General features: G+C 38.0%; 1 protein-coding gene across 3 annotated transcripts in view; it reads right to left on the bottom strand.

The window, feature by feature from the left end:
• LOC137134048 (E3 ubiquitin-protein ligase NEURL1-like) overlaps positions 1 to 15,463 on the bottom strand; it is a 30,335-nt gene extending 14,872 nt beyond the window's left edge. For 2 of the 3 annotated variants that reach the window (XR_010915365.1, XM_067518445.1), the window contains exons 1-3: positions 15,183 to 15,463; positions 9,483 to 9,724; positions 7,720 to 8,041 (exon numbers count right to left, since the gene is read on the bottom strand). Coding sequence is in view for 2 of the 3 variants with exons in the window: in XM_067518445.1 (XP_067374546.1) it covers positions 7,720 to 8,041; positions 9,483 to 9,724; positions 15,183 to 15,216 (598 nt within the window). In the remaining variant the exon portion in view is untranslated. The remainder of the gene's footprint in view (positions 1 to 7,719; positions 8,042 to 9,482; positions 9,725 to 15,182) is intronic. The other variant, XM_067518430.1, reaches the window with a different exon arrangement.
• Between the last annotated feature and the right edge of the window lie 9,008 nt (positions 15,464 to 24,471).

Genomic DNA, 24,471 nt, shown 5'->3' with positions numbered 1-24,471 from the left:
GAGTGAAATACTTTTTCGACCACTGTGAGTGTCCAATTCTTGATGAGTTCTCTTCTGTGTTACAATCTGATCTCAAACACATTTCCCCAATCACTGATTCATCTCATTTTTTTGGTCAAAGGCATATCAGGAGAACCTGTGTGAAAAAAAAAAACTCACAGATGGAAACATTGCACATTAGTGCACACAGAGCATGCAGAACTTTTTTGGGACCGAACTTCGGTCATCTGAAAGCGATTAGCCTCCTCTCCGAAGGCTTCCCCCTGTACAGCCCAGCTCCCGGGATCCAAACCTGACAGGCCCCATTACAATTTCTATTTTGATTTCTCTGCAAATCTCTACGATTCTATCTGGTCCAACTAAATCCCAGCTGTGGCACAATAGCCTGTCCAGCGGCATTTATTTTGGTTCAACAAATCAAATAAATTCCAGGCACTGAGATCACTTGAAACAGAGCTCTCATAAATACATAGACCCTAATCCCTAATGTGTACATGCTGGCAGATGTTAGGTCAAAGGACAGTCCTCCAACATTTTAGTTTATACCATGCCTCTCAGTTCATTGTAACCAACTGTCTGACAGAATGATTTAACTTCAATTATCTTGAGGGTCCAAAGGAGACATCAGGAGAAAATCAAGATAATTTCACAATATAGCACATATTTGTGCATGAAACTGCAACTAGAACATTTGCAATGGAAATGACCAGCCTGGTGTATTTATAGCATTAAAGTTACACTTAAAAGACAAAATCAATTGGTAATGTGGTTGGTCGTGGAGTTGAACCCACTCAGAAATATCACCCATCTGCAGTTCCTGTACAGCACAGAGCTTTGAGGTGTCTCTTACATCATTGTTTTGGTTTCTGACCTGATTCACTGTTTTGGTTCACTCTTTATCGCTCTCATCAACATCATTTTTGGCTTTAGCAACCATTTTTCTGGGGAAAAGCACTAAAAAAAACAAACACTGTTTGCTGATTTACTACTACAAATACACAGTACCAATAGACAATGTTGCATATACTACATTTGGAAGCATACAATGTTAGCACCTAGCTGGCAAATTAAGCGCAGCTTTTAACGGTTAAACGTCGGACGGCCACTAATTAACAATCAAATGTGTTTTTTATTAAATGCCATCTCAAACCACGCTTCATTTGATATATTTATATAACTACCATTGAGTTCCAGATCAATTAGTAACAACAGATTTTAATTTTACAGTGAGATAAAATGAACATATGTGGCTATATTATGTGGCTGATATCTGGGACAAATGATTAAAACATGATTTTTCATTTCATTGAGTTTTTAAGAAAATTATTATAAACCACAAAATATTTAACAGTGTTAGAGATGATGTGTTGCAACATGGTTTACAATGTGTCTTGAGGACAGTGAATCCTGCTTGTCTTTCTCCTCAATGTTTCATGTGAGTCTGTCATTCTGTTATTTATTTCTTCAAGTCCTTTCTTGGCATCTTGCTCAGCTCTTGACTCACACTTTTGAGGCACCGTTACCATGGTTGCCTTCATCCATCCTGTTTCTCCTGTAGATTACAGTCACTGTGATGCAGATTAGGAAAGCTTATTATTACCAGGGACGATTTAAACTTTTGTTGGAAAAGAATTCTCTTCTAATCTCATAACACAAAGTACTGTACATATGCGTTGGCAAATGCCAAACTAAATCTCTGCCACCACAAGGTTTTTGATGAAAAACATTGGTGATTCTTTGTAATCTAAGGTTTTAACAAGTCAAATCAGAGATCAGCTGCAGGCAAAGCTTATGAGTATTGCCTTCACACCTGAAAAGGGATTATCTTGGTTATAGTATGTGCATCACAGTTCCATACTATACAGTCTAATCTTCATCGTTTTTACCATGCATATGCAAAACAATGAATCATGTATGGTACTAAATATCTCCATTTCTAAATTTCTGTTACTGTACATTTTGCATGTTGCATATCACATGATTGTAGCAGGAATATGACTGTACTACATTGACTGTTAACATTATAATGTTGCACGTTATAAGAAACTGAAGACTTCCCACTGATGCAGCAGAACAGCTTCACGACTGAAAGACTCAGAAACATGAAACAAAGACCGACAATGCACTTCTTGAAAGGACAAAAATCTCTAGCTTTTGGATTTCTAGCCAAAAAAGGTATCAAGATGGGTTCTAACTGGTTCTCCTGACCTGAACATAAGCTGCAGGCTTCAGTAATTTCCAAAAGAGGAGAAGTTGGGACAGGGTGCAGGGTCTTAATGACACTATACTCAAGTTTAAATGCCCAGTCCTCAGAAAAAGGATGATCATTCATATGATTTATTAATTTGATAAGCAGAAAGATAAGGGATGTCAAAACAAAGGGAAATAGTAAAGAGTGACAGACTGTTGTATGATTCATGAATTTAGTCTGCCAAAGGAATTCAGCTTAAGAAAATTACTAAATGTTTATATTATGGAGACATTTAGCATCTCTCTTTGCTTTCTCTCTTAACTGTCTCCTATTTGCCTTTGGCTGGAAATTGACGTTTGACAGATATCTTAGCATACTGTTATTACCATGTTGAACCTCCAGTTTATTGTTTTTGGAGGATTTGGCTGTAAGCCGCAGACCAGATATCGGATACCAGATCTTAGTACAACATCCATTTGCAGTATTTTAGGGAAATCAGACCCCTCAAGCCCATCTTGTGTCTTCATCAATCCAAATTAACACACAAGTTTAGTTCTGCTCCCCTATGAAACTCAGTAGAAACAGTTAAATACTTAACATGCACAATGTAATAAAGATTACGCACACTCTTTACAATCCTTCTTCCTGTCATGGTGATTCATTTTTAATCTGTATTGTTACTAGGCTGACCCTACACTGTATATCCAAGCACTTGCGTCAAACTGCACCTATCTGACATTTCTATATTTAAAACCATTTCAACCACAAATCAAAACCCTGTGAAAGCCCACATAATCTATGTTGACAAATGAAACAATAAGTGAGATCTGTAGCGAGTGAGTGTGAGCATTAGGCACACTGAGTGGACACAGTCAAAAATAGACACAAAGAGAGGAAAATTCAACACAATCAGGTTCAGGCAACCCAACATGTTTGTGCACCACAGAGCTTTTCAGCATTTCATGCTACTGTATCTCTTTATCTGCTGACAATACAGGTATGACTCAAAGTAGTAGTAGAAGTAAAAGTAAAAAACATTTCCTGTTTCCAGCTTCTATATTGTGCGAATCTGGTCAGGGGAGCATTAAATTCATATTCTGAGAACCATCAGTGTATGGACAAAATCCGGTGCCAATGTATGTACATAATATACTAGACGTTGCAATGTTTCTCAGGATATGTGCACTAAATGAAAAGGCATAAACTCAAATCAAAACAAAAATCGTACAGATTCATCCTCCAGAGTCAATGGATATCGGACCAGATTCCACCGAAATCCCCCCCACATTTCATCAGGCAGATTGACAGAATGGTGCCATGCAAATAACACTGAGCTAAAAATCTACATTTATGAAAACAACATAACCTGCAGGCTCTTCTAAATTTGTTAGCAACACTTTTCAGAATATTGATAATCATAAAAAGCATACAGCAGGAGGTTTCCCCACCACGATGCTCTACAGGCCTAATGCATAGCAATGCTGTGTGTAGAAATGATTGATGTCAACACCACCCTCTTAATCACCTGAGAGGTACGCAGCCTCTTGACAGTCTGGCAGCCATTTTGGATTCTTCTCTAATGACTAGAGAGACAGGTTGCAGATTATGTTAGCTGACGCCGGTCTCATGGATCACTACCATTCTGTCAGTGATTAAGTGACTCATCTACCTCTAGTAAACAAACCCCCAGTAGAGCATCTTGCATCCATCAAAGGAAGACTTTGACTCGCTCCACTTATCTAACTTGGAAGGGATCCATCATACCTGTACAAAACTCTGGTCTCTTTGGATTCGTCCCATAAACAAACACATTCTGCAGCCATACATGTGTAAAGGAAACGCAGTTACTTCTTGACTGCAAAAAATATAGCATTCTCATATGCGTTTTACTTTGGGGAAATTAAACGGAAACATTTGCAAGGTATTTTTGACCCAATTTCTGTAGCATCCATAACAAAAAGGTTCATAAAACAAAGTTAAAAACAAATAAAATTAAATGTACCTTTTAAACTTTACCATTTACTGTATTAAACACAGCTGTTTTAAATTTGTTTTATATTAGTTTTTGTTTTATAAAGTTGTACCTACAGCCAATTACAAGTTCTTAATGCTGTTCAGAGAAATGTGGTAAAAAGGGAAATTTATAAAAATAAAGCTGACAAATGGAGCTTTACAATCAATGACGTTGCTTGAGACACATTATACTCTTGAGAAAACCTTTTGTCACTCCCTCCAAGAGCAAGTGTGTCTCTGAGTAGCACCGCAGATGCTCACCAGCACAGGTCTTTCCATACAAAACCGAAGCAGGGCACTTCAGTCTTTATTGATAGCTGCATGTGGTGATGTAACAGATCTTTCTTAAATTGCACGGGCAGCATTGTTTGTCTGGACAACCCCTGAGGCTCAATTTGATTTCAGCAGATTAATTTAGCTTCCTCCCTTATGCAATACCATCTCGGGTTTCAAGCAGCCTCACTGATCTTGCGATCACCTTTGACTCCTTGCATGGGTGGCTAGCAACTGAACTGCACTCCCTCGATAGCAGCCCAGAGAGGAACCAAGACAGGTCTTGAAAAGATTTCTAAACATCAGTAAAATACCTGATAGCAGGAAACTGTCAGGCAGCATGTTGGATTGAGAGACAGGCAGCAAAAAAAGGAAGGGAAGGATAGCGGCTTTGATAAAATCGGTAATGCACCTTAGGTTGTAAAGGATCAAACAGACACACTGGTATCAGGACCCTGCAGAGCATGTGTTTGATGCAGATTATCAATGGGCTAAAGGAAACAATAAACTTCTGACTGTAGCCCTGCTTATCTGAATCACTTTCATAGTAGCTCATTGTTACTGGAGGGAAAACAAAAGAAATCCACTGCTTGCAAAAAAAAAATAAAGATTTGGGACTTACAGAGATATTCACACTGGGAATGATCATATTTACCATTAGTTCAACGCTAACAACAAGAGTATTGAAAGATTTGAGTAGAATAGCAATGACATATTGTGCTTGTAACACTGTCTTCATGACTTTCATAGTCATCTGGCATTATGCAGAGACATGGTGACAGTTATACTGATGTGTGCTGTCACTTTTAAATTCAGTCAATGAAATATTAAGAGCAAATAAGCAATTCAAAGAAAGTATAGTATAATTAGTTTTAAAAAAAGCTAGTTGAACTGAGAATGGTTGTACTTAGAAATACAATAGAATCTACTCTCACTGCTTATATTCTCATTTTCTAAATGGGAACATTAGGGATTTTGCCCTGCTTTGTGTTTATTAAGTTGAGGGACTTACAAGAGAAAGAATTATAAAGAAAAGTCAAATTCAAAGCAAGAGAGTTCATAATATCCTGTTTCCACAAATTCTAGATTTTACAATTTCACATTCAACATTGGATCCTTCCTTCCTTGCAAATGCTGACACCTTTCAAATCTCACGCCTCTAGTTTGTACTGCAGCTTCCAGTGCAGCATTTAAAGTCACAAACTTGTCTCAAGATAACCTTGGTTACATCACAAAGGTTATTTTCTCGAACTCTAATGAGACCTTAACCAATTTTACACATTGAAGACTGTTCAGACACTTGGGAGTACTATAGCATGTGTGAAAAAAAGCTCGGGCTGACTGCAAGTCTGAAAATAAGGAACAATCTGAGAGAGTGGAGTTAGTAACCAGACCTCCGCAGCCTGCTCTAAAATTGGTGGAAGGCCCCTTTAATGCACATGTCTCCCAAAACACTTTATCTTACTGATTCACCACTGCAATATACTTAAGTGAACAGGTTTATCACAGCTTATTTTCTCTTATTTTTTACTGTCTGGATTTATCTCAAAAGCCAAATCAAGGTCACCTAACCAAACTACTCTCTACACTTCACAGAGCTTATTCACAGCTCCATGGTCCATTTCTCTTCTGTAAGAGAAAAGAAAAACAACAAGAATTACAGCAGATCTGCAATTCCCACCTGAAAGGAGATACTGTGTGCTAACAAGCCCACAACAGGTGAAACTTGGTTAAGTTTATCAGCTGGTGCATCGTCAATTCCAAACCTTATTGTAAGCGTCATTAAGAAACAAAATGCAGCCTTCTGTTAAAGGAAAAATCGCACATGTGCCAGTTTGCAACACCACACTTTGATGTGTCCGCCCATATTTCTGAGACTTAAGTGTTTGCTGAACTGCAGCCAAATGCTGAGACAATGCCAGGCCTTTGAGATATACCATGCTCTCGAGTAGTGACGCTCTCGGGCTATAGTGGAAAGCTGATAGCCAAGTGATCCTTCAGCTGACGGAGAGCCAAGACTATTCGGTTTAAGCCATCAATGTGGGGATAAAGGTGAAAGATGTGGGAAAATCCAAGTAGAAACAGTGGGATTTAGGGCTGCTGGCTTCATTCAGAGACAATAATCACATATTGTAAACTACTCACTTGATTTTAACTTTAAAAAGGAATAACACTTACTATAATTCATCTTTTAGTGAACGTCATTCTCACATACACATATGCATATGCATTTGAGATGACTGCAGGGTGATCATGTGTCACATTAAGTCAAGTTCAGTCTTGGATCTAAAAAGAGACACATTCCAGTGGTTTGATTATCTTGAAGAAAAAAAAAACCCCAGACATTTCCTGACCTCATCCCTCCTGTCCTCTTGGGATGACCAACAGACTGCTTGTGTTCTTCAACGAGAGCTGCATGCTAGTCAGCACCATGAGGCCAGTGAACCCCTGATAGTGGCACTCTGGTGCTGGATACCAAGCAGCCTATCACAAGATAGCCTGCTTCTCACTGTCAACCACACCGCAAGAAATGAGGTTAAATGGCACTATCTACACAATATGGTAGCCTCTTCTATTTTTATTAACAGTGATGACAGCCTCTATTCTTTGGAGAGAGGTAATGCATTTCTTGGAAACGGTTATAAATAACTACTGAGGCGTCAACAAGGATTTATATTTATCTATCTGCATAGCTTTGCATTGTTTTCAAAAATTGGAGGCAGCCCTTTTCAATTCCTAATGTGTTTCATAAATGCATGTCTATCTACAGTCCAAACATACTTCAGATTAGTCAGTGGACCACAAAACTGTTGTTAAAGATTGAGGAGGTCCTGTTTGCTTGTAATATATGTATATATACATATATATATATATATATATATATATATATATGTGTGTGTGTGTGTGTGTGTAATTTTTCAGTGTAACATCCATTTAAACACCACAGGATACATGTTAGAATGGATGTCAGACATCTTGAAATTCCCCCGTAAGGGAAATTTCTTTGATACTAACTGCTGTGGTTAACTCTCCAATCTGCCTAATCTCCCTGCATCTTTTTCCACTGAGCTATTTGGTGGATGTGGGAAAAGTAGCTAAATGTAACATCAACTCTGAAACACTCACACTGGACAAACATCAGATGCAGAACAGTGACTTTAAGATACTTGGGGTTAGTTCACAATCCAAAAATCAGGGTCAAAGTTTCAGAAAATGGACCTGGTTCTCAAAGTATGACTCACCGAGTAACTGGACCCCTCTGGTGAGGCCGTAGACATCTATGAGAGCCCACAGAGGTTCAGAGACATGTACCCCGCTGAAAAACAGCATGGGGCTCGAGTCATTGATTCGGTAAAACACCCGGCCTTTCTTGTCCACCCAGAAGGAGATGATGTTTCCCTCGTCGGAGAGCTCCTCTGGCAGGGCTTTTGCCCAGAAGCCACTCTGCGAGACCAGGTCGGGGCAGGCGTATTTTGGCAAAGTGTCCGGGTTGATCCTTGATGGGTCTTTGGATGTAAAGCCAAGACGCAGAGCACCACTCCAGCAGCACTGCTTTTCAGTAATCTGGAGAACACAGAGTTTCTATTCAAGAACATTATCAGCCTAACATCTTTACATCTACATTTACCTTTCTCTTTGTTGTGTGAAATAAAAACAAAATGTCTCAATCAGCCTGTTGTGACACTAAATAATCACATTTTATGGCCTTTCATTCAAAGGTGGCTGAGATGTTTTGCAGATATCAGCATTGTCAGTGACAGTGCCAAACAACTTACTTACGTATGTTTATCACCTGCAAACGATTTTTTTTTTTTTTTTGTCTTTATTTGAATCTCTGTTTACTTTGAATTTACCAAGCAAGATAACAGTATTCCTCACATGGCAATGCTTGCCCTGCTCTCTCACTTTCGAGACGTAGATGGCATGATAGGTGAATGGAAACTTGTTTTAAGCTCCTGCCGCTTTGGCCCACACAAGAGCAAAGAGCGAAAAGGGAGAAAATCAAAACAGGAGGGCAAAGAAGGAGTATGAAGAAAGAGAGAGAAAAAGAGAGGGAGGGAGAAGAAAAACAAAAAAACAGAGAATGAAAGAATGTGTGGGAAGGAGGAAGAACTTTTTTAACACAACTGATCTTTTAGTTTCTCTAATGATCTATCGTGATAATTTCTCCTAATGATAAAAATGTTTTATATTGTGATAATGACAATTTGCTTGTACATGCTGTGGCGTAGGTACCTCGTATACGGTAAGCCTACAAACACAACAAAAGCTTCATATGTTTTGGGAAATGATTCAGCAACAAGTGAGAGGTGAATGTAATCATTTTGATTTGTAAGTTGTCAGAAACCTGAAGCAACAAAAGGTGGAAAGGTAAATAATATTTTTCAACCAGCTCAAACATAAACAAAAGAATATAAGAAGGAGATTGTGGCACTTGTTAGAAACTCCTTTACATCTGTAGTTAAAGAGTAATGACTTAAGTAATATTGTGATAATTATCAATATCTACAGACTGTGTACAGCGTTTACTAACATTAACACTGCACTATTGTGGCATTGTTATACCAGAAGGTGCACAGTATTGTTTTGTAATGAATGAATGAAGTAATGTTTTTTCAGGAAATGATAGAAGCCAACAACATGACTAACACTGGCTGTGCTAATCCTGGAGGCAACTTATTGTTATACAAATTTTTGTAGCTTATTAAAAATGAACTTGTGACTCCAACAGGGCTCTGGCATGGTTATGCGTCAAGTTGATGTTTGCTTATTATTAGTGGAACAGGTCAAAATATACAAAATCATGTTGCAAATTGTAGCTTGCATGTTGAAATTTTCATCAGACTCGTCCGTGATATCTCAAAAAATGTGATTAATTTGTTTATTAATGTTTTATTCTGAGGTGTTTTATTGCAGAGATTGCACATTTTTCTTGTTCTACTTTTTTGTTACTCATCGGATCATTACATTTCTCAAAACGTTTCTTAGCAACTTGTTTACCGACCTTCAGTCGAACTTGTTCATATACAGCGATAGGTCTGTTGCTGAAGGTGATGGCGTTACAAAAGCTGGCCTGTCTTTTGACGGCCCTCTGAGACATGTCCATGATGATCTGGGAGCCCTTGGCGCCGGGATGGAAGAGCAGAGGGAAGGAGGACAAATTTCCACACGGCTGGATGGGCAGGCAGCGTTTGGGCTTGTGGTGGCATCGGTGAGATGGCGCAGGAAACGGCCCATTCAGAGAATCTATGCAGAGAGATAAAAGTGCTATATTGCCATAGTTTGGTCCATAGTTTTGTAGCAGAAAACAGAGTAGCGACAAAAACTGGATACAGTTTGCAGTAAAATACCCATGTTTTATCATTTTTACCTTTGCCACTATAGGCTTTGTTTTATGTAATATACTAACATAATGTAGCATGTCCATCAAGGTAGCACAGTACAGCCATCCAGCTGCTGCAGACCTGAATAATATGAAGGTAAATTACATGCCTAAATGTCATTGGGGGGCCAGAATTACTCCCTATACTACATAACCAAGGAGAACAGCACAGCCGTGGGAACGTGCTCTACTTTCAGAAAATGGCCATTTCCTGTACAATATTATTAGATGTTTTGGTTTGTCTGCCTCTTGCCAAAGTTCAACTTATAGTTTGTTTCTTTTTTTGTGCTGGAACTCATTGTGCAATAAATGTGAGAGAGAACTACAAGAAACAAGAGAATTATTAAAAAAGGAAAATATTAGCTAACGCGTAAGTCACTCAAACTTCACACGTGTATGTCTTCAGAGGCCAGCTGACACAGCACTGTGTATTCAAAACAACTCTTTTATAAACAAGTTTCACTTATGATACGTCCAGTTGTGGCCTATGCCTAAAAGCACATGGAAATCAAAATATTGATATTATTTCACAATATTTATGCCTAAAAGTCAAGTACACACTGCCTTATCAGAATGAAAAACTAAAAAAAAGCACAGTATATACACAATCACTGCTACTAAATGAGATTTAGTGACATTTATTGTTGCTCTTCCAGTCAGAGGAAGTGATAAAATAAAAGCAGAAAGGAAAAAATCTACAGCCTAGTCAGATAACATGACTAAAAAGGTTTAGACCTTTTCCCATGTGAATGTGTTAATTATGGCTCCATGACTCGTTTCCTACAACTCCTAATAAAAAATACTTTTTCACATCACATCTGTCCTTTTCTGGTTTCGACTGGTAAAAGAATTTGCTTAAAGTCACCCTGGTCCTGAGTTGACCCTTACTCCCCGAAGTCTCCTCGTTTATTTCCACATTTCTCTTTAAAGTACAGTGCCAAGGTCAATGTGGATTAGTGGAGGAGGCTTTTTCTCACAGACACTGGGTTCTCAATAAATGTATAGCAGACTATTTTGAATGATCTCATCAAGTGATAGCTTTATGTTTTATAATACTTAGATCTCTCTACCATGACATTTATAGCTGTTAAAGTAGCATGAAACCCTGCAAATCTGGAAAAAGACTGGGAATCAAATAAATAATTTAGGCCTAATTAACACTTCTTCATCCTTGAGAACTGCTTGTATTTTCACACCTAAATTTGTGACTGTGTGGGAGCTGCTCGTGTGTGTCTGTGAAAGAAGTAGAGACCTTGCTGAAAGACAGCTATTCTCGTTGTCCATTGGGTGACCTTGTCAAGAGGTTTATAATGTTCCCTGGAGACAAATCGATTAAGGCAGTCAAGAATGATCGCGTGACTTTTGACACAGCGTTTGTCATAATGTCACTGGTGTTTAGGTTTCAGGGCAGAGCGAAGAGGTTGAGCTGAAGAGTTCCATCCATGCAAATACTCAATAGGCAATTGCAAATCCTCTCAATAGGGCATCATTGTAACATACTGTATTGCTGAAGTCTTTCCTTCAAATCACAATCAGAGAGTCCCTGCCAAGTGTTCTGGGCTGCGTATAGTGTATTTGTTAAGATCCCTGCATGCTCTTGTCCCTGCAGAACAATGTTGAATTGTGCTCTGTGCACAACAGTGGTCTTAAATGAAGTCATAACAAATCATTTCACCATAGTGCATCCATGATGTCATGTCAGATGTGATGTCTTCAGGAAAACAAAACAGGACTGTATTGTGCTCCCTAAATGAACAGGCCTGAGACTGAATAGAGTATTTCCTATGAGGGCTGAAAACAGAGGCAACACCGCACAGGCCTCTGCAGACACTCCTGTTTTACCATCTAACCAGAGAATCCAATATCTTCTTTCATTCTCACTAAATTAATGTCATTTTTGCTGCTGTGAAATTGAATTCTCTGGTCTTTTTTTACAGCAGCAGTTTTATTTTCACATATCAGACACCTTGGAATGGCTTCACAGTATTGTAGGGCGCTCAGAAGAATATACAAACCACAAATAAAGGCAAATAAACACATAAACAGATAAATAAAAATGCCACCTTTGATTTACTGTAAATGGCAGCTTGGTTAGAGGCAAAATCCCAGATGATACAGTGGCTGTTGAAGTGTGTTTAAAAAGTCATGCAACCTGACGGAGATGTCGGCATAAACAGTGACCAGAGCCCTGCCGTGATAAAAGAGAAGTGAAATGACAAACATCAGATGAGCAACTTAAGGAAGGATAATGTTCCTTAATGCACCACCGCACACAATGTGACTGCCTTTGCTGTCATTAATTGAAAAGGACAAACAGTAAAGAGACAAAGACTGGCCCTGGCCAGTATCACCTGGCTCCCTATGATCCTCTGTGTTTTATTTCCAAGCGTGGTCTCACTAAGAAGCTTCAACATAACGTCACCTAATGTGGAGTGACGCTAGTATCGAGGCTCGGTGGGCCTCTCTCACAAGGCAAGCGCTCACAGGCAGCAGCCTAAAGCAGCAGCGAACACACTGTATACACATGAGCCACAACATTATCACCACCTGGTGGTTTTAATATAAAATATAAAAAATATATATTTTAAACTAATAAGTCGTAATGTGTAATGTATTAAGCACCTGTTGGCACAGAAAGTCAATAAAATCAGCTTAGTCTTCACCAATAGTGATTGTTTTAATAATGACTGTACAAGTTTTGCCATAATTACAATAAACTTCCTTAAAATAAATTTTTTTTCTTTTCTACTTTATCTACATTTTATGTAATCTTCTTAGAGCTTTTACTTGAGTAAGAAATTTAAAGTGGTACTTTTAGTGAAGATTTTTTTAGTTTGTTGTCACACGGTTTATCACATTCCCCTGCTTATGCGTCTGACCATGCAGACTATTGTCCTCCCTGACACAATTAAGACCCCGAGAATTATTGTTGTGGCTGATCGGTGTAGGTTTTAAGCTTTTGTGTGGTGATCCTAAAACATGTAAAAAACAGCATCTTTAAAGTGTCCCTCTTTCCTCTAGGCATCACTGTGTACTAGTCAGTTACTATTTATTCTTCATTTGGTGACATGAAAATACCATGGACCAGAGTAGAGAAACCCACATGGTCTGATCTCCCCAGTCAGCTGTTATCTTCATTGTTTTTGTTCTATGAAACAGCATGATAACATTTGGAGACTTTAGCCAAAAGCAACAGGTTCAAACAAATTCAAAACAAACCTATTTTGACTATGACTTTTTAGTTTTACTCAATATATTTTGTACAGAAATTACCTGATGTAACATACCTACTAGTTCTGGGCAAGCAGGTGTGTAAAGATTTATGTATAAATGATTTAAGACAATTGCTCACAATGATCAATTGATAATTGAAATGTTTGCTAATAAATTTTTTGTCAATCTTCTAATGAATTAATTATTCCAGCTGTGTTAGTGTTGAGTCTTACATCATCAATGTTTCAGAGTTTGAAACCCACATTTTAGCCAGGGGTCCCTGTGACTTGTAATCTCAACATTAAGATAATCACGTTTAAAAAAAATTATCAACCCATAAAACTAATTACTAATTAAAATGGTTGATCTGGCTTTGCCAACGTCACATAGCGATGTACGTAAACTTTAGTAATGCAATAATGAAAGTTTGCCAAATGTGGAGAGGAAAGAGTTGAATGATTCATGGGCCTCTAAGCTGGACAGAGGCCCTGAAATATGGCAAGGATTATAGATATTTACATTTTCAGGGCCCTGACTGAGCTCCTGTCAGAGGGCCAGGAATTTCTAGCAGCGCCCCTGCCTGCACCTATGCTGTCATGTCACAGCAGCGGCCCCTCACAGTGAAACTGGAAAAATGACTATGTGGGTTGGACTGTGTCCACCTGTCTGTCTGGGAAATGAGAAGTGTTTACCATTGCCTAACATCATTAGAAGTACTGAAAAGCAAAAAATTGATTATACATATGTGTCTGCTTCATAGCCAGACAATTTGAATGAAATCAGCTCATGTAATGTTAAGACATGTAGTCAACAGTGAACACTTGATCAGTGCCAATTTAAAGTCACTGTAGGCCAACTTCAGGCAACATTCAGAAATGAGCCCTACATTCCACAAAAACAATTCCTCTCAATTAGTGCCAAACATCATTATTATTGCCATCACCCCTTAATCTGACGATAATTGTTCTTGATTAATTGATTAATCTTTTGTGTATAAAATGTCAAAACATAGTGCAAGCTGCCCAATGCAATTTCCTAAAGCCCAAGGTGATGTGTTAATATTGCTTGTTTTGTTCAACTAACTCGAATTTATTCAGTTCACACTGATATAAACCACTAACAAGCAACAAGTCCTCAGATTTGACAGACTGGAACCAGAGACTGGCTTTTTTTTAATGACTGAAAAATTTCATCATTTATCTAAACTGTTGCCTATTTGTTGCAGCTCAACACACTTTTTACTGAAGCCGTTATAAAGTTGCAGAACTCAGTAATACAGTAATAATGAGTCAGACATGACTTTGTCATCACACCATGTGTTTGTTTTAGGTATTGGTCAGCAAACTTACTTGGAAACATGGTAAACAATTTTATAATATACTAGTTATTGTGTTTTTCACTGTTAGCAAGCAAATTGTTTGGTTTGTTTAGTTTAGTTTAGTTTCCTGCCAATGAAATTTGCATTTGTAAATACCCTAGCAATTATATGGGAATCAAAGTATAATAAACCATATATGGTTTAACACGTTGGGTAGAGAACTTCTGCAAGTTGCACATAAAAACTTGCGATGCACCTGTTAACTATCCACGTTTGAGTCTGTGTGTACTCTGAAGGTTCCATTTGGCGCCACGTGAATAGAAAGACAGAATAAAACAGCAAAAGGAATAAAGATCTTTGTGCATTAAATTCAATTGTAGGGTATGAAGCCAGGTGGGAAGGGCTGTGTGTAAACCTCCAGCTTGATTCTGTTTGACTTACTTTTAATTGTAACTCCAGAAGATGCAGAATAGGACACGGCGTGTATTTAAACAATATTATGTGTATATGCATTAGTTCGTATAAAAAACCCCATTTAAACAAATTTCTTTTTATTACGAGCCAGTCGTGACTTACGGAAGGTGGCAAAACTTGGCTAAAGCAGCTACTTTCACTTCTCATTTATTTTAGGACACCAGGACGCCTACAGTTTTCATGCACACGCAGGCTTGAGGCTGCACATGCACGCGTACAGCTAGACTTCATCGTCCTCCACCATGGCATCCCTGGGTTCATTAACAATAACGAATCAGTTCTGGCTCTCCTGTCCCCGTCATGCCACATGTCCTTACCGTAGATAGTGGCTCTGGTGATCTGACCTCCCATGGCTGGATGCAAGGTGCGTTCCCCTCTTCCTGCAACTGCCGGCCGGATGCACAATATTCACTTTCAGCTGCGCGTCCTCAGCGGCGACATTATAGGGAAACTACGCCGTTCACACACACACACAAAAAAAAAAGTCCCGACGACGCTTGAGCGGCAGGTTTTGTGTGAGCAAATCCTCATCGACGCTGAGCAGACAGCAGCCGACACAGGCAGCAGCGGCTCCCGCCCCCCACCCCCCACAGTCCGTGCAGAGATCACGCTGAAATTAACATAAAAGGTGGTAGTGGAGGTGGAGCTTCTCAGGAATATTAACGCTGTAGATACCAAGGAGAGGACTTCAGGAGTTACAAACCACCAGCTCATTCCTCTGGAGCCACTTTGGTGTCCAGATCCTGGTTTTTATTGTAGTTTAATGTCTGCACAGCAGCTTGTGTCCGGCTTTCTAGTGCACTTGTTGAATGGGGTGTAACCTGTTTGCTGATCCTTTCACTTTTAAAATCAAGCTGTTGTGAAGCCACTATGATCACTTGTGTGTTACTCATAGAAGCCAAAATAAAAGTGCAGAGATCAACACGATCTAAAATTAGTTGTTTTGACAGGAAACCCACTGGAGCCCCCTTCAAGGCCCATTTAGAGGAAATTGACCAATAACTGAGAAGTCACAGAAAGTTTAAGGGTGTATGTTCAGCTAAAGCCTAGAGGTGTTTAATGGTTTACTTTTGGGAAAATGAAAGCTAATGTTTTATGACAGTGTGGACATGATGATCAGAGGCATGACAGGAATAATGACATTTCGAAACTGAGGAAGTGGGCCCAAACAGCAGGTGATGTAGTTAATAACCTTAGGTGTTATTTCATGAGGTCTGGGGTTTGGTCTTTGTGATGTAGTAGTAGATTTACTCTGTATATTAGTGACAAAAACTGCACAACGTGACATTTTATGCCTCTAAGTAACTTTAAATTTGACAAATTTACATTTGGTGCAACATTTCCAAAGTTCGGACTATTGATGCTGCTAAGTCTGTGGGTGTTTACTTCAACACATCTTCTTCAAATAAGCAGTTTTGTGTCCCTTCACCTTTAAAGTTAAGGAAGAACTTGTTACAGCGTCTGATGTGTCTGGCTTCAGAGGTTCCAAGTTGGCATGATGGGTCTGGTCCCTAGTGCACCTCTCAGGATCTGCCTTGTCGCCTTGGCGTTTACATAACTTGTGTCGGCAGCCAGGCCTGTGAGACACTGTACTGGCTCGGTAGCATGAGCTATATTCTCATGTTGTTTATACAAACTGATTGCGGTTAGCTTGACTGTCTGTAAGCAATTTGCAACGAGGGTAAAGCCACACGACTGTTTTTTTTTTTTTTTTTCATGCAGCATTTTACCAAGTGATTTTTCTATGAAAAGTGGTCAAAAAGAATTTATTTGTCCCAGGGTATTGGGATGAAGTAAAAATATCACAGCAAATAGCGTGAACAGAACACTTTATCAGAATTTTCGGCATGAACCCTGCAGCTATCACAATAGTGCTTAATGGAGTTTGACATGCCACCTGATCACTGGGTTGTCAAAATGTGAATAGCTGTTGTGTAACACAAGGTGACGTGTTGCTCACTGTGAAATGAGAAAACGCGATGCCTTGTGTCCTACAGTAGAATAAATGCAGCATTCCAATATTAATGCACTGATTGTGAAATATAAATAACAAAACATAAAATGACAAGTATTTTTACCTAAGTCCTGCTCTGTCCTGATAGTACTGCACATCGGATGAAAAACTGTCATCACATTTCTGATAGTATGTAGATATCATCCAGTGCTTCATTATGAACACCAACATGCCACAGTACATTCCCTTCAAACTGGTGAAGCTGCATTGTTTTGCGTCTCTTTGTTGGTATTTTCTGTGTTGATGTAGTTGTTTTCCATCTCTTGTAAACTCAGCGATATATTCATGTCTCTAGGTGTTAGTTCTGAGTATTCCTTGGTCAATTTGCATCTACTTGTCATTGTTTTACACCTTCTGTCTTTTGTGTAGCGTTAGAGAGTCTTGTCTTTATGGATGTTTTTTGTAGTAATTTCCTAGTTAGTCTTTGTAGTTGTTTCATTGCATCCAGCAGTAACTCACTTCAACCACAGGATCAGTCGGAAATCAGTCACAGAAAGAGGATTCAGTTTCCCAACTGCCTTATTATATGTCCTTAATTTACTCTCCAGTACTTACCAAGTGAATATTATCACCTAGTTCTTTATGTAATAGCTTTGAATGTTTCACTCAGGATTCACTGTATACCCTGACAGAACAGACTGACACCTCCTCCCACAGTAGATTATTTGTAGACGGGCGGCTGGCAGGCAGCAGCTGCCTGATGGGGTGTGCTGGCACGGGGCCTTCGCGGACATCTTGACAGCCTTGTTTGAGGCAGCCATGTGCGCTCTTCGGGGATGATCCATGTTGAACAAAAACACCATTCAACTCAGAGTTTGGACCCTCGCCCTGGAGCCATATGCAAAACATTACAAAGCAACACAAGAACATCATATGATCCTCGACAGGGGGGTCGTCAGCAGAATAGGAACTCCACCCAGCAGGCATGTATCAGCTGGAAATTAAGTTGTCACGTAGCACTATGAAGTGACAATGACAAAAGAAAGATGCTAGGGGAAAATGTATTGATTATGACAATATCATCAGCCAAACTGTAGCTCAACAATACTCACAGTGTTTGTCTAAAATGACCAGAATCCAGTTTATTTATTGGCAAAGTCTGCTAGCAGAAAGAATCCGAGCAAAGTATGCTTGCAGAAAGCAGTTGTTAGGGGCTCTCCGTGTAACTACATGCAGTGCCAAAATGTGCAGATAAATAAACAGACATTCAGCTGTTACACAAAGCAAACAGAAGTACAAAAAGTTCCTAGTTCACTACAGTTCATTATCCGAGTTTACCGCATTCCCCTGAAACTGGGTTTCAGTAGAGTTTTCATCATGTTTATCCCATTTTCTTACTTTTCACTCTTTAAAACGCAGTTGTCCAATTGCTCAAGTTATTTTTCTGCTAAGGGTTGTAGCTCTAATAAGAACATAACAGTCTTTTGAGTTTGGTTCAGAATTTATTTAGAAAGGCATTCATGGTGTGCAATGATCCAGGGCCTGTGGAACTGAAGGATGATCCCTGGGATTAGGACATGTTTAAAAGCCTGAGACAGTATGGATTTACTCACAGACAAACAAACACCTCTATAAAATGAAATGTTTAGTGTCAAATCATTTATTAACTAAGTGAAAAAAAGCTGTTTACATGGGAAATGCTTCAAATGAGAGATGGATGTAGTTTACTACACAATTCCTATTTCACTCACAAAAAAGACAACTGAGGATGCGACTTGAATTTGACTGCTGGGGGCCCTGACTTGTTTGACATGTGACTTTCCTTGATCACGCTTTAAATCCACACACCTTTCATATTTCATTATTATTTGAAATAATGAATTCAATCGACTTGGTCTCATTTATGTTAAAAATAACACAAACCCTAATAGACTTGGACTAGAACAACCCAAAAGAATATTTTACTAACAAAAAATTACTACATGTATTAGTACAGTGATTTAATGTAAAAGTCATATTCTCTATTATTAAAATTATTTGTTCATTATTTGCTTTACTGTAAAATCAAATCATCATTATCTTTTCACCCACATGTTGACCCACATATGAAAAACTGACTCACACTGAATTATCCCCCACAGTTACATCCCAGCCACCTCAAAGACTGCTGATGTTGAAAGACCCATCCATTTCCAGCCACAAAACAGAATAAAATGTGCATCGCATTTGTCAAACAAGTTCATGCACCATAATCAAGCATTTCTTAGCCAAACAATTGCACTGTGGGTCCAGTCGTTATTCCCCCCATTTGCCTTAGTGAATATGTTTTATTGTAAAGTAACACCAGACCATGTCACCAAAGCGCTGTTAGCACAGAAAATAATGAGGTATTCAGGGAAATTTGATGGACATTTTTATTTATTTATTTTTTTGTCTCTTTCTCTGTGTCTAAAAAAGATGGCCCCATTAACACGAAGTGTTTGGGAGATGACAGGGGATGACTCGCCTAACATGAATCAAAATGTCACTGGAATTCTGACTGGTTTGTGGTGGGACAAAATGACAGACTTCATCCTGAAAAAAATTATTTTCCCATAGCTGACTTTGAACATTGCGTTTTTATATCGGTGTACATACAGCATAATGCAAATTACTGTTTGTGTCCGATTGTGAATATTGTATCTGTGCTCAGAGGAAGGTCCCACTATCGACCCGTGGCTGCCAGAGCCTTGTTCGGTTTACAGTTTTGCCTCTTCACTTCTGTTTGCTATTCCTGACTATAGTAAATGTTGTAAAATAATCTGATAAGGTCAAACAGCTTTGCATATTATATGTCTATTCAAGGTGGGAATGCTTTACAGGACTTGATATAATCTAAACAACCATAAGTAATCTGCTGAGTTCTGATACAGTTTGTTGATTTGCTAAATTATTTAATAAAATGAATTTGAACATTTTCCCACCCAGCTATGTAATATAATTTGAATTAAATGGCTCACTACACATTAATCCACAAATCCACTGTTTAATTGTATTTATTTTATTCTCTAAGAGACTGAATGTGGTCAGGTCAAAATCATGCCTGTGAGCAGTTCCCATAAAATTAGAAGCAAAAAAAAAAGATCAAATGATTAACATAATGCTAAGTAAAAAAGCTTAATGGGGTTTGGCATCTACAACACTCTAAAAACAAGCAAATCCTATTAAAAGAGCATTAATTTTTCCAGAGAAAGACTGGTAAATTATTTTAGAGAAAATGTCATTATATAGTTTATTTCTCTGTTTTTATCCTATCATGTTATTAACACCTACTCTATATATACAGTGCTGTTACTGTAGGCACTTTTGTTTCTGTTTGTGTGTCATAGTAACTGCCAACAATCCTTTTCATCACCTTCCTTCAGTGACAAGTCCAAATCAGATTAAATCAAAATTACACAACGGGATCACTGTATTATTTGTATACATACAAATTTGATTTTTATCAAAATCTATCATGCAATTCTTTCGGTTTCGTATAGACATTTGAAAGAATTCAAGAACACTATAATAGTTTTTTTTCTGGTGGAACATAATGTATCCTGACCCAGAAATCCATGCATATTAAAATGGCAAATGAACACTGGAGTAATAGATGTTAGGTCTCAGCAGAGAGGTCTGAAAAACAGAGAGTTAACTAATTAGACCTACTTTTTTTAGGTATTGTTCATTCATGTCCTAGGATCACTGCAGCTGCTGTGGTTGAAGTCAAGCACCATCTATTCTACAGATGTTCCCATCTGCTCAGCTTGTGGTTCATTCAGCACAGCAAATAAATTCAGAGCAGCATTTTCAAACAGCACCTGCAACTATTCAGCACAGGAGGAACTAAGAAGGTGCTAATAAAGCAAGGCCAGGCAAAGTTTCACACCACATTATTTCAGTTTACTGTTGTGGTTTGCTAAATTAAACCCTTAGATTGTGATAAGTGGGTCAAAAATGGCCCGGTGAAGTCGTTTTCTTGTAATATCGTAGTAATGAAAAGTTGTTATAATTTCATAGTTATGCCACTTAATTTTTAACTTACCATTTTGTATTACTACCCCAAGCTTACATAGGTGGGTCAAAAATCCATTCATTCTTTTATGGAATATTATGGGAACCTCAGTTTCTTTGACCTTCAGGAATATAATTTGTCGACCACACAGACTATAACATTAGTGCGTATGTGTGTGGGTGTGTGTGTATGTGTGTGCATTTATTTATATAGCTATATATTGATCAATGGTTTGCTAGTCATTCAAATCGTTCAAGTAACAAAGAGATGCAATGATTACAGTCAGAAACATTTAGTTTGTCACAGCTGCGTACAGTGATGAGACAATAAGGCAAGCAAAGAGAGTTACACACACACACACACACACACACACACACACACACACACACATATACTCTCGCTCACACACGACCAGTGGTTCAATTCCTGCACTCTCCTGGCTACGTGTTGAAGTGTCCTTGGGCAAGACATTGAACCCTAAGTTGCTCCTGGTGGATGCAACCCCCATCGGTGTGTGTGTGAATGAGAAGCAGCATTGCAAAGCACTATAAGTGGCCATTTACACACACACAAAATGGATGTTGACATTGTTCTATTGCTGTTGTGTACTTTTCAAAATGTTTTAAAAATGTTAAAAATGTTTAAAACATTTAAAAAAAAATATTTCAAACATGAAATCATTCTTGCATGGACAAAAATATAATACAACTGATTATTTTTAAACAAAATGACAAAAGTGGCATAGAAACATCTTGATTCTAACATGGATCATGTTTGAGTGTAGGGTCCAGTGCACCTAAGGGTTATTAATGGTAAGCTGTCCTGGCCAGTATAAGAAAAAGTGGCACACTTTATTAAAAATTAAAATTAAAATTGTGCATTCTTTTCTACTTCGCTTTGAACTTCCAGAACATACACTTCAATCCCTGCTGTACTATGAAGAAAATGCTGTAGTGCAGTGCAACTGTTTACAGTCTTTCTACCATTGTTAGCACTGTATTATAAACTGTTTAAAGCTTCACTAATATAGAGCCTGTAAAGCATTGCTGGATCAGACTGTGTCTGCAAACATGTTGGAATGTTAACTGAAGCAATGAGTAAACAAACTATAAGTAAAACAAGTTTATAATGAAAGGTGACGTTTATAATCAATAAACATTTAAGGTGGTTACTTCAGCTTTGGCTTAATGCATAATTAAAGCACTTAACATAAATTAGTAAAGATGTAATGACAATAGAGGACATAACACAAACGTTGACTCTCTTTTTGCTGATGTGGTGCAACATATTGATTTTATACTGCTGCTTGGGGCCTGCTTTACTAAAACGCAAACATATGGAGTGTTTGGACAGCTAACAAATGCATCTCAATGTAGACATTTGTGTTGATTAATAACAGTAAGGCTGAGCTCCAGTTTGTTCCAACATTGTAAAATGATGGCATTTCAGATGAACATTTTGACTCATGCAGAGCATAAAAGCTCTCAGTCAATTTCCTGGAAAGAATACAATTAGATTAAGCTCATTCTTGTGTATGATTGGACACTGCGGCCTGATATTGGTGACAGAACAAAGTAGGACAGAGAATCATTATAATATTAGGACTTTGAGACAGACATTTGATCTAAGAATGCTTTTGGACCTAATGTGTAAATGGAAATGCTTTGATTTTGGAACGCTGCAACAACCAACCTTTATCGCAAAATCAATGATTGACAAGTACCAGATTTTCATGGCAATATTCCATTAGATTTTGTCAGCCTGACGTGAGAGCAGGTCATGTTATCAGGAATCATGTACTGCATTGTACTGCATAAGTAATACTGAGGTGATAAAACCATCTTTACTTTCAATGTATGAATAATTTGCATTTACTGAAATTACATGATGACTTCCTTATGATTGTCACATAAACAACCACAAAAACCTAAGGCTGTAAGGCCAGTTTTGGTGACCATAGAAGTGCCAAGAGAGTGTCTAGTTGAGGCATGAAGGTCCTGTTTAGTCTGGCCCAGGATCTGCGGTGTTTATTGAGTTTTCTATGTGGCGTGTAACCTACATTCCCCACACATGTGAAGACAAGTGATGACAATGTTGGACCTTTTTTCATCCAATCAGATGAAGATGAATTCTAAATCAGATTTATCGGGTTCTGTGTTTTTCCAGTTTGAACAAAAAGTACCTTGTTTCCTTTTTCAAAAAGCACTTCTTCACAACTGTGTCATAACAGCTGTGAAGAAGTCTCAGTATGAATGTGCGGAGCGTTTGAATGTGATTTTGACAGCCTCTTTCAAACCACAGCACGAACAAGAAAACCTGCACTGTGCCTTTGTTGTGATGAATGTTTGTTGCAACTGAACTTCAAGATTAGTTCAGTTTAGGTAAACCTTCAGCTTCAGCTTTAGCTTCAGCTTTGCTTTCCTCCTTGAAAGCAAAGCTGAAGAGCAATATAAAGCTGTTGATTATAATGTCAAATAACTAATTGTCGTAACTGAATTATTGACCTCAGTACAACATTAGGCACTTCATTCCTCGACTACAGAAAGAAACAAAACCAGTGCATTTATAACAAAAAACAATAAATCATCTGCATATAATGAAATGCTCAATTAGTTTTATAAGTTATTATTTACGCATGAAGTGCAATAAACACAAATTGGCTATAGACTGTGAAAACTTTATGTACAGCATATTTAATCACAATAGCATAAATATTATCTATGGAAAGTTTCCTTTTTTAATAAACAAGAGTGACTTAGTAGAGTTGCAAATTTTAGAATCAACTCAAGATTATAATAAAATAGGCATCTTCACTAAAAAAGAAAGACAAAGTAGAGATTGAGAAAAATGTCAAAAATCAAACAACTTTGAGTTAAATGTGAGAAAAATGTTTTATCATACTTTTGTTATGAAGTATTTGTGGATTTAAAGACAAAGTCCACACAATCTTATCTTCTGTGCACTGTTGACATTAAAGTTGATCATTTAAACAAGACACTGCATAGCTTCAAAAACTTCTCTTGAAGTTTTTGATTTGTTGACATCTGTGGAGAATCTCAGAGGTTTCACATCTCAGTGTATCCTGAAATGCCTTTTAGACGACTGACCTTCCCTTTTTAGCTTTACACATTCATTTGTAAATGTGACAAAAAAGTTTTATGTTTATAGGACTACAGTGATTGCTACAGTAGACATGTTCTTGTTACCAGCTGTGTAGAACAGTGATCCCATTTGCAACCATGACTTCTCTGTCTCAGAAAAAGACATTTGTCAGCATTTTGATGTATTATAAAAATTGACAATGGCCTGAAGTGTCCAGGAAACAGAACTCCAACATGGTTACACTTACTATGTAAGTAACAGCAATTTTGGAAATATACTTAAATCCAACTTATGCTTGTTATTTTTAACACAATGACATGGAATTTGTAGTATCGTACCATTATTTTGACTCTGGGTTAGAACAATACATTGATCATTGTTAATTATTAAGAAACAGCTACAAAGACTGAACATGGCAACTTTGCTAAATGCCTACATGTTCTGTAGACATTTATACCATATTATACTGTATGTCAATCAAACTACACGCACTACACACTACATTGGTAAGTTC

This window comes from Channa argus, chromosome 1 (assembly GCF_033026475.1).
Source record: "Channa argus isolate prfri chromosome 1, Channa argus male v1.0, whole genome shotgun sequence".
Taxonomy (NCBI): domain Eukaryota; kingdom Metazoa; phylum Chordata; class Actinopteri; order Anabantiformes; family Channidae; genus Channa; species Channa argus.
This window is presented reverse-complemented; position numbering and strand designations above follow the sequence as displayed.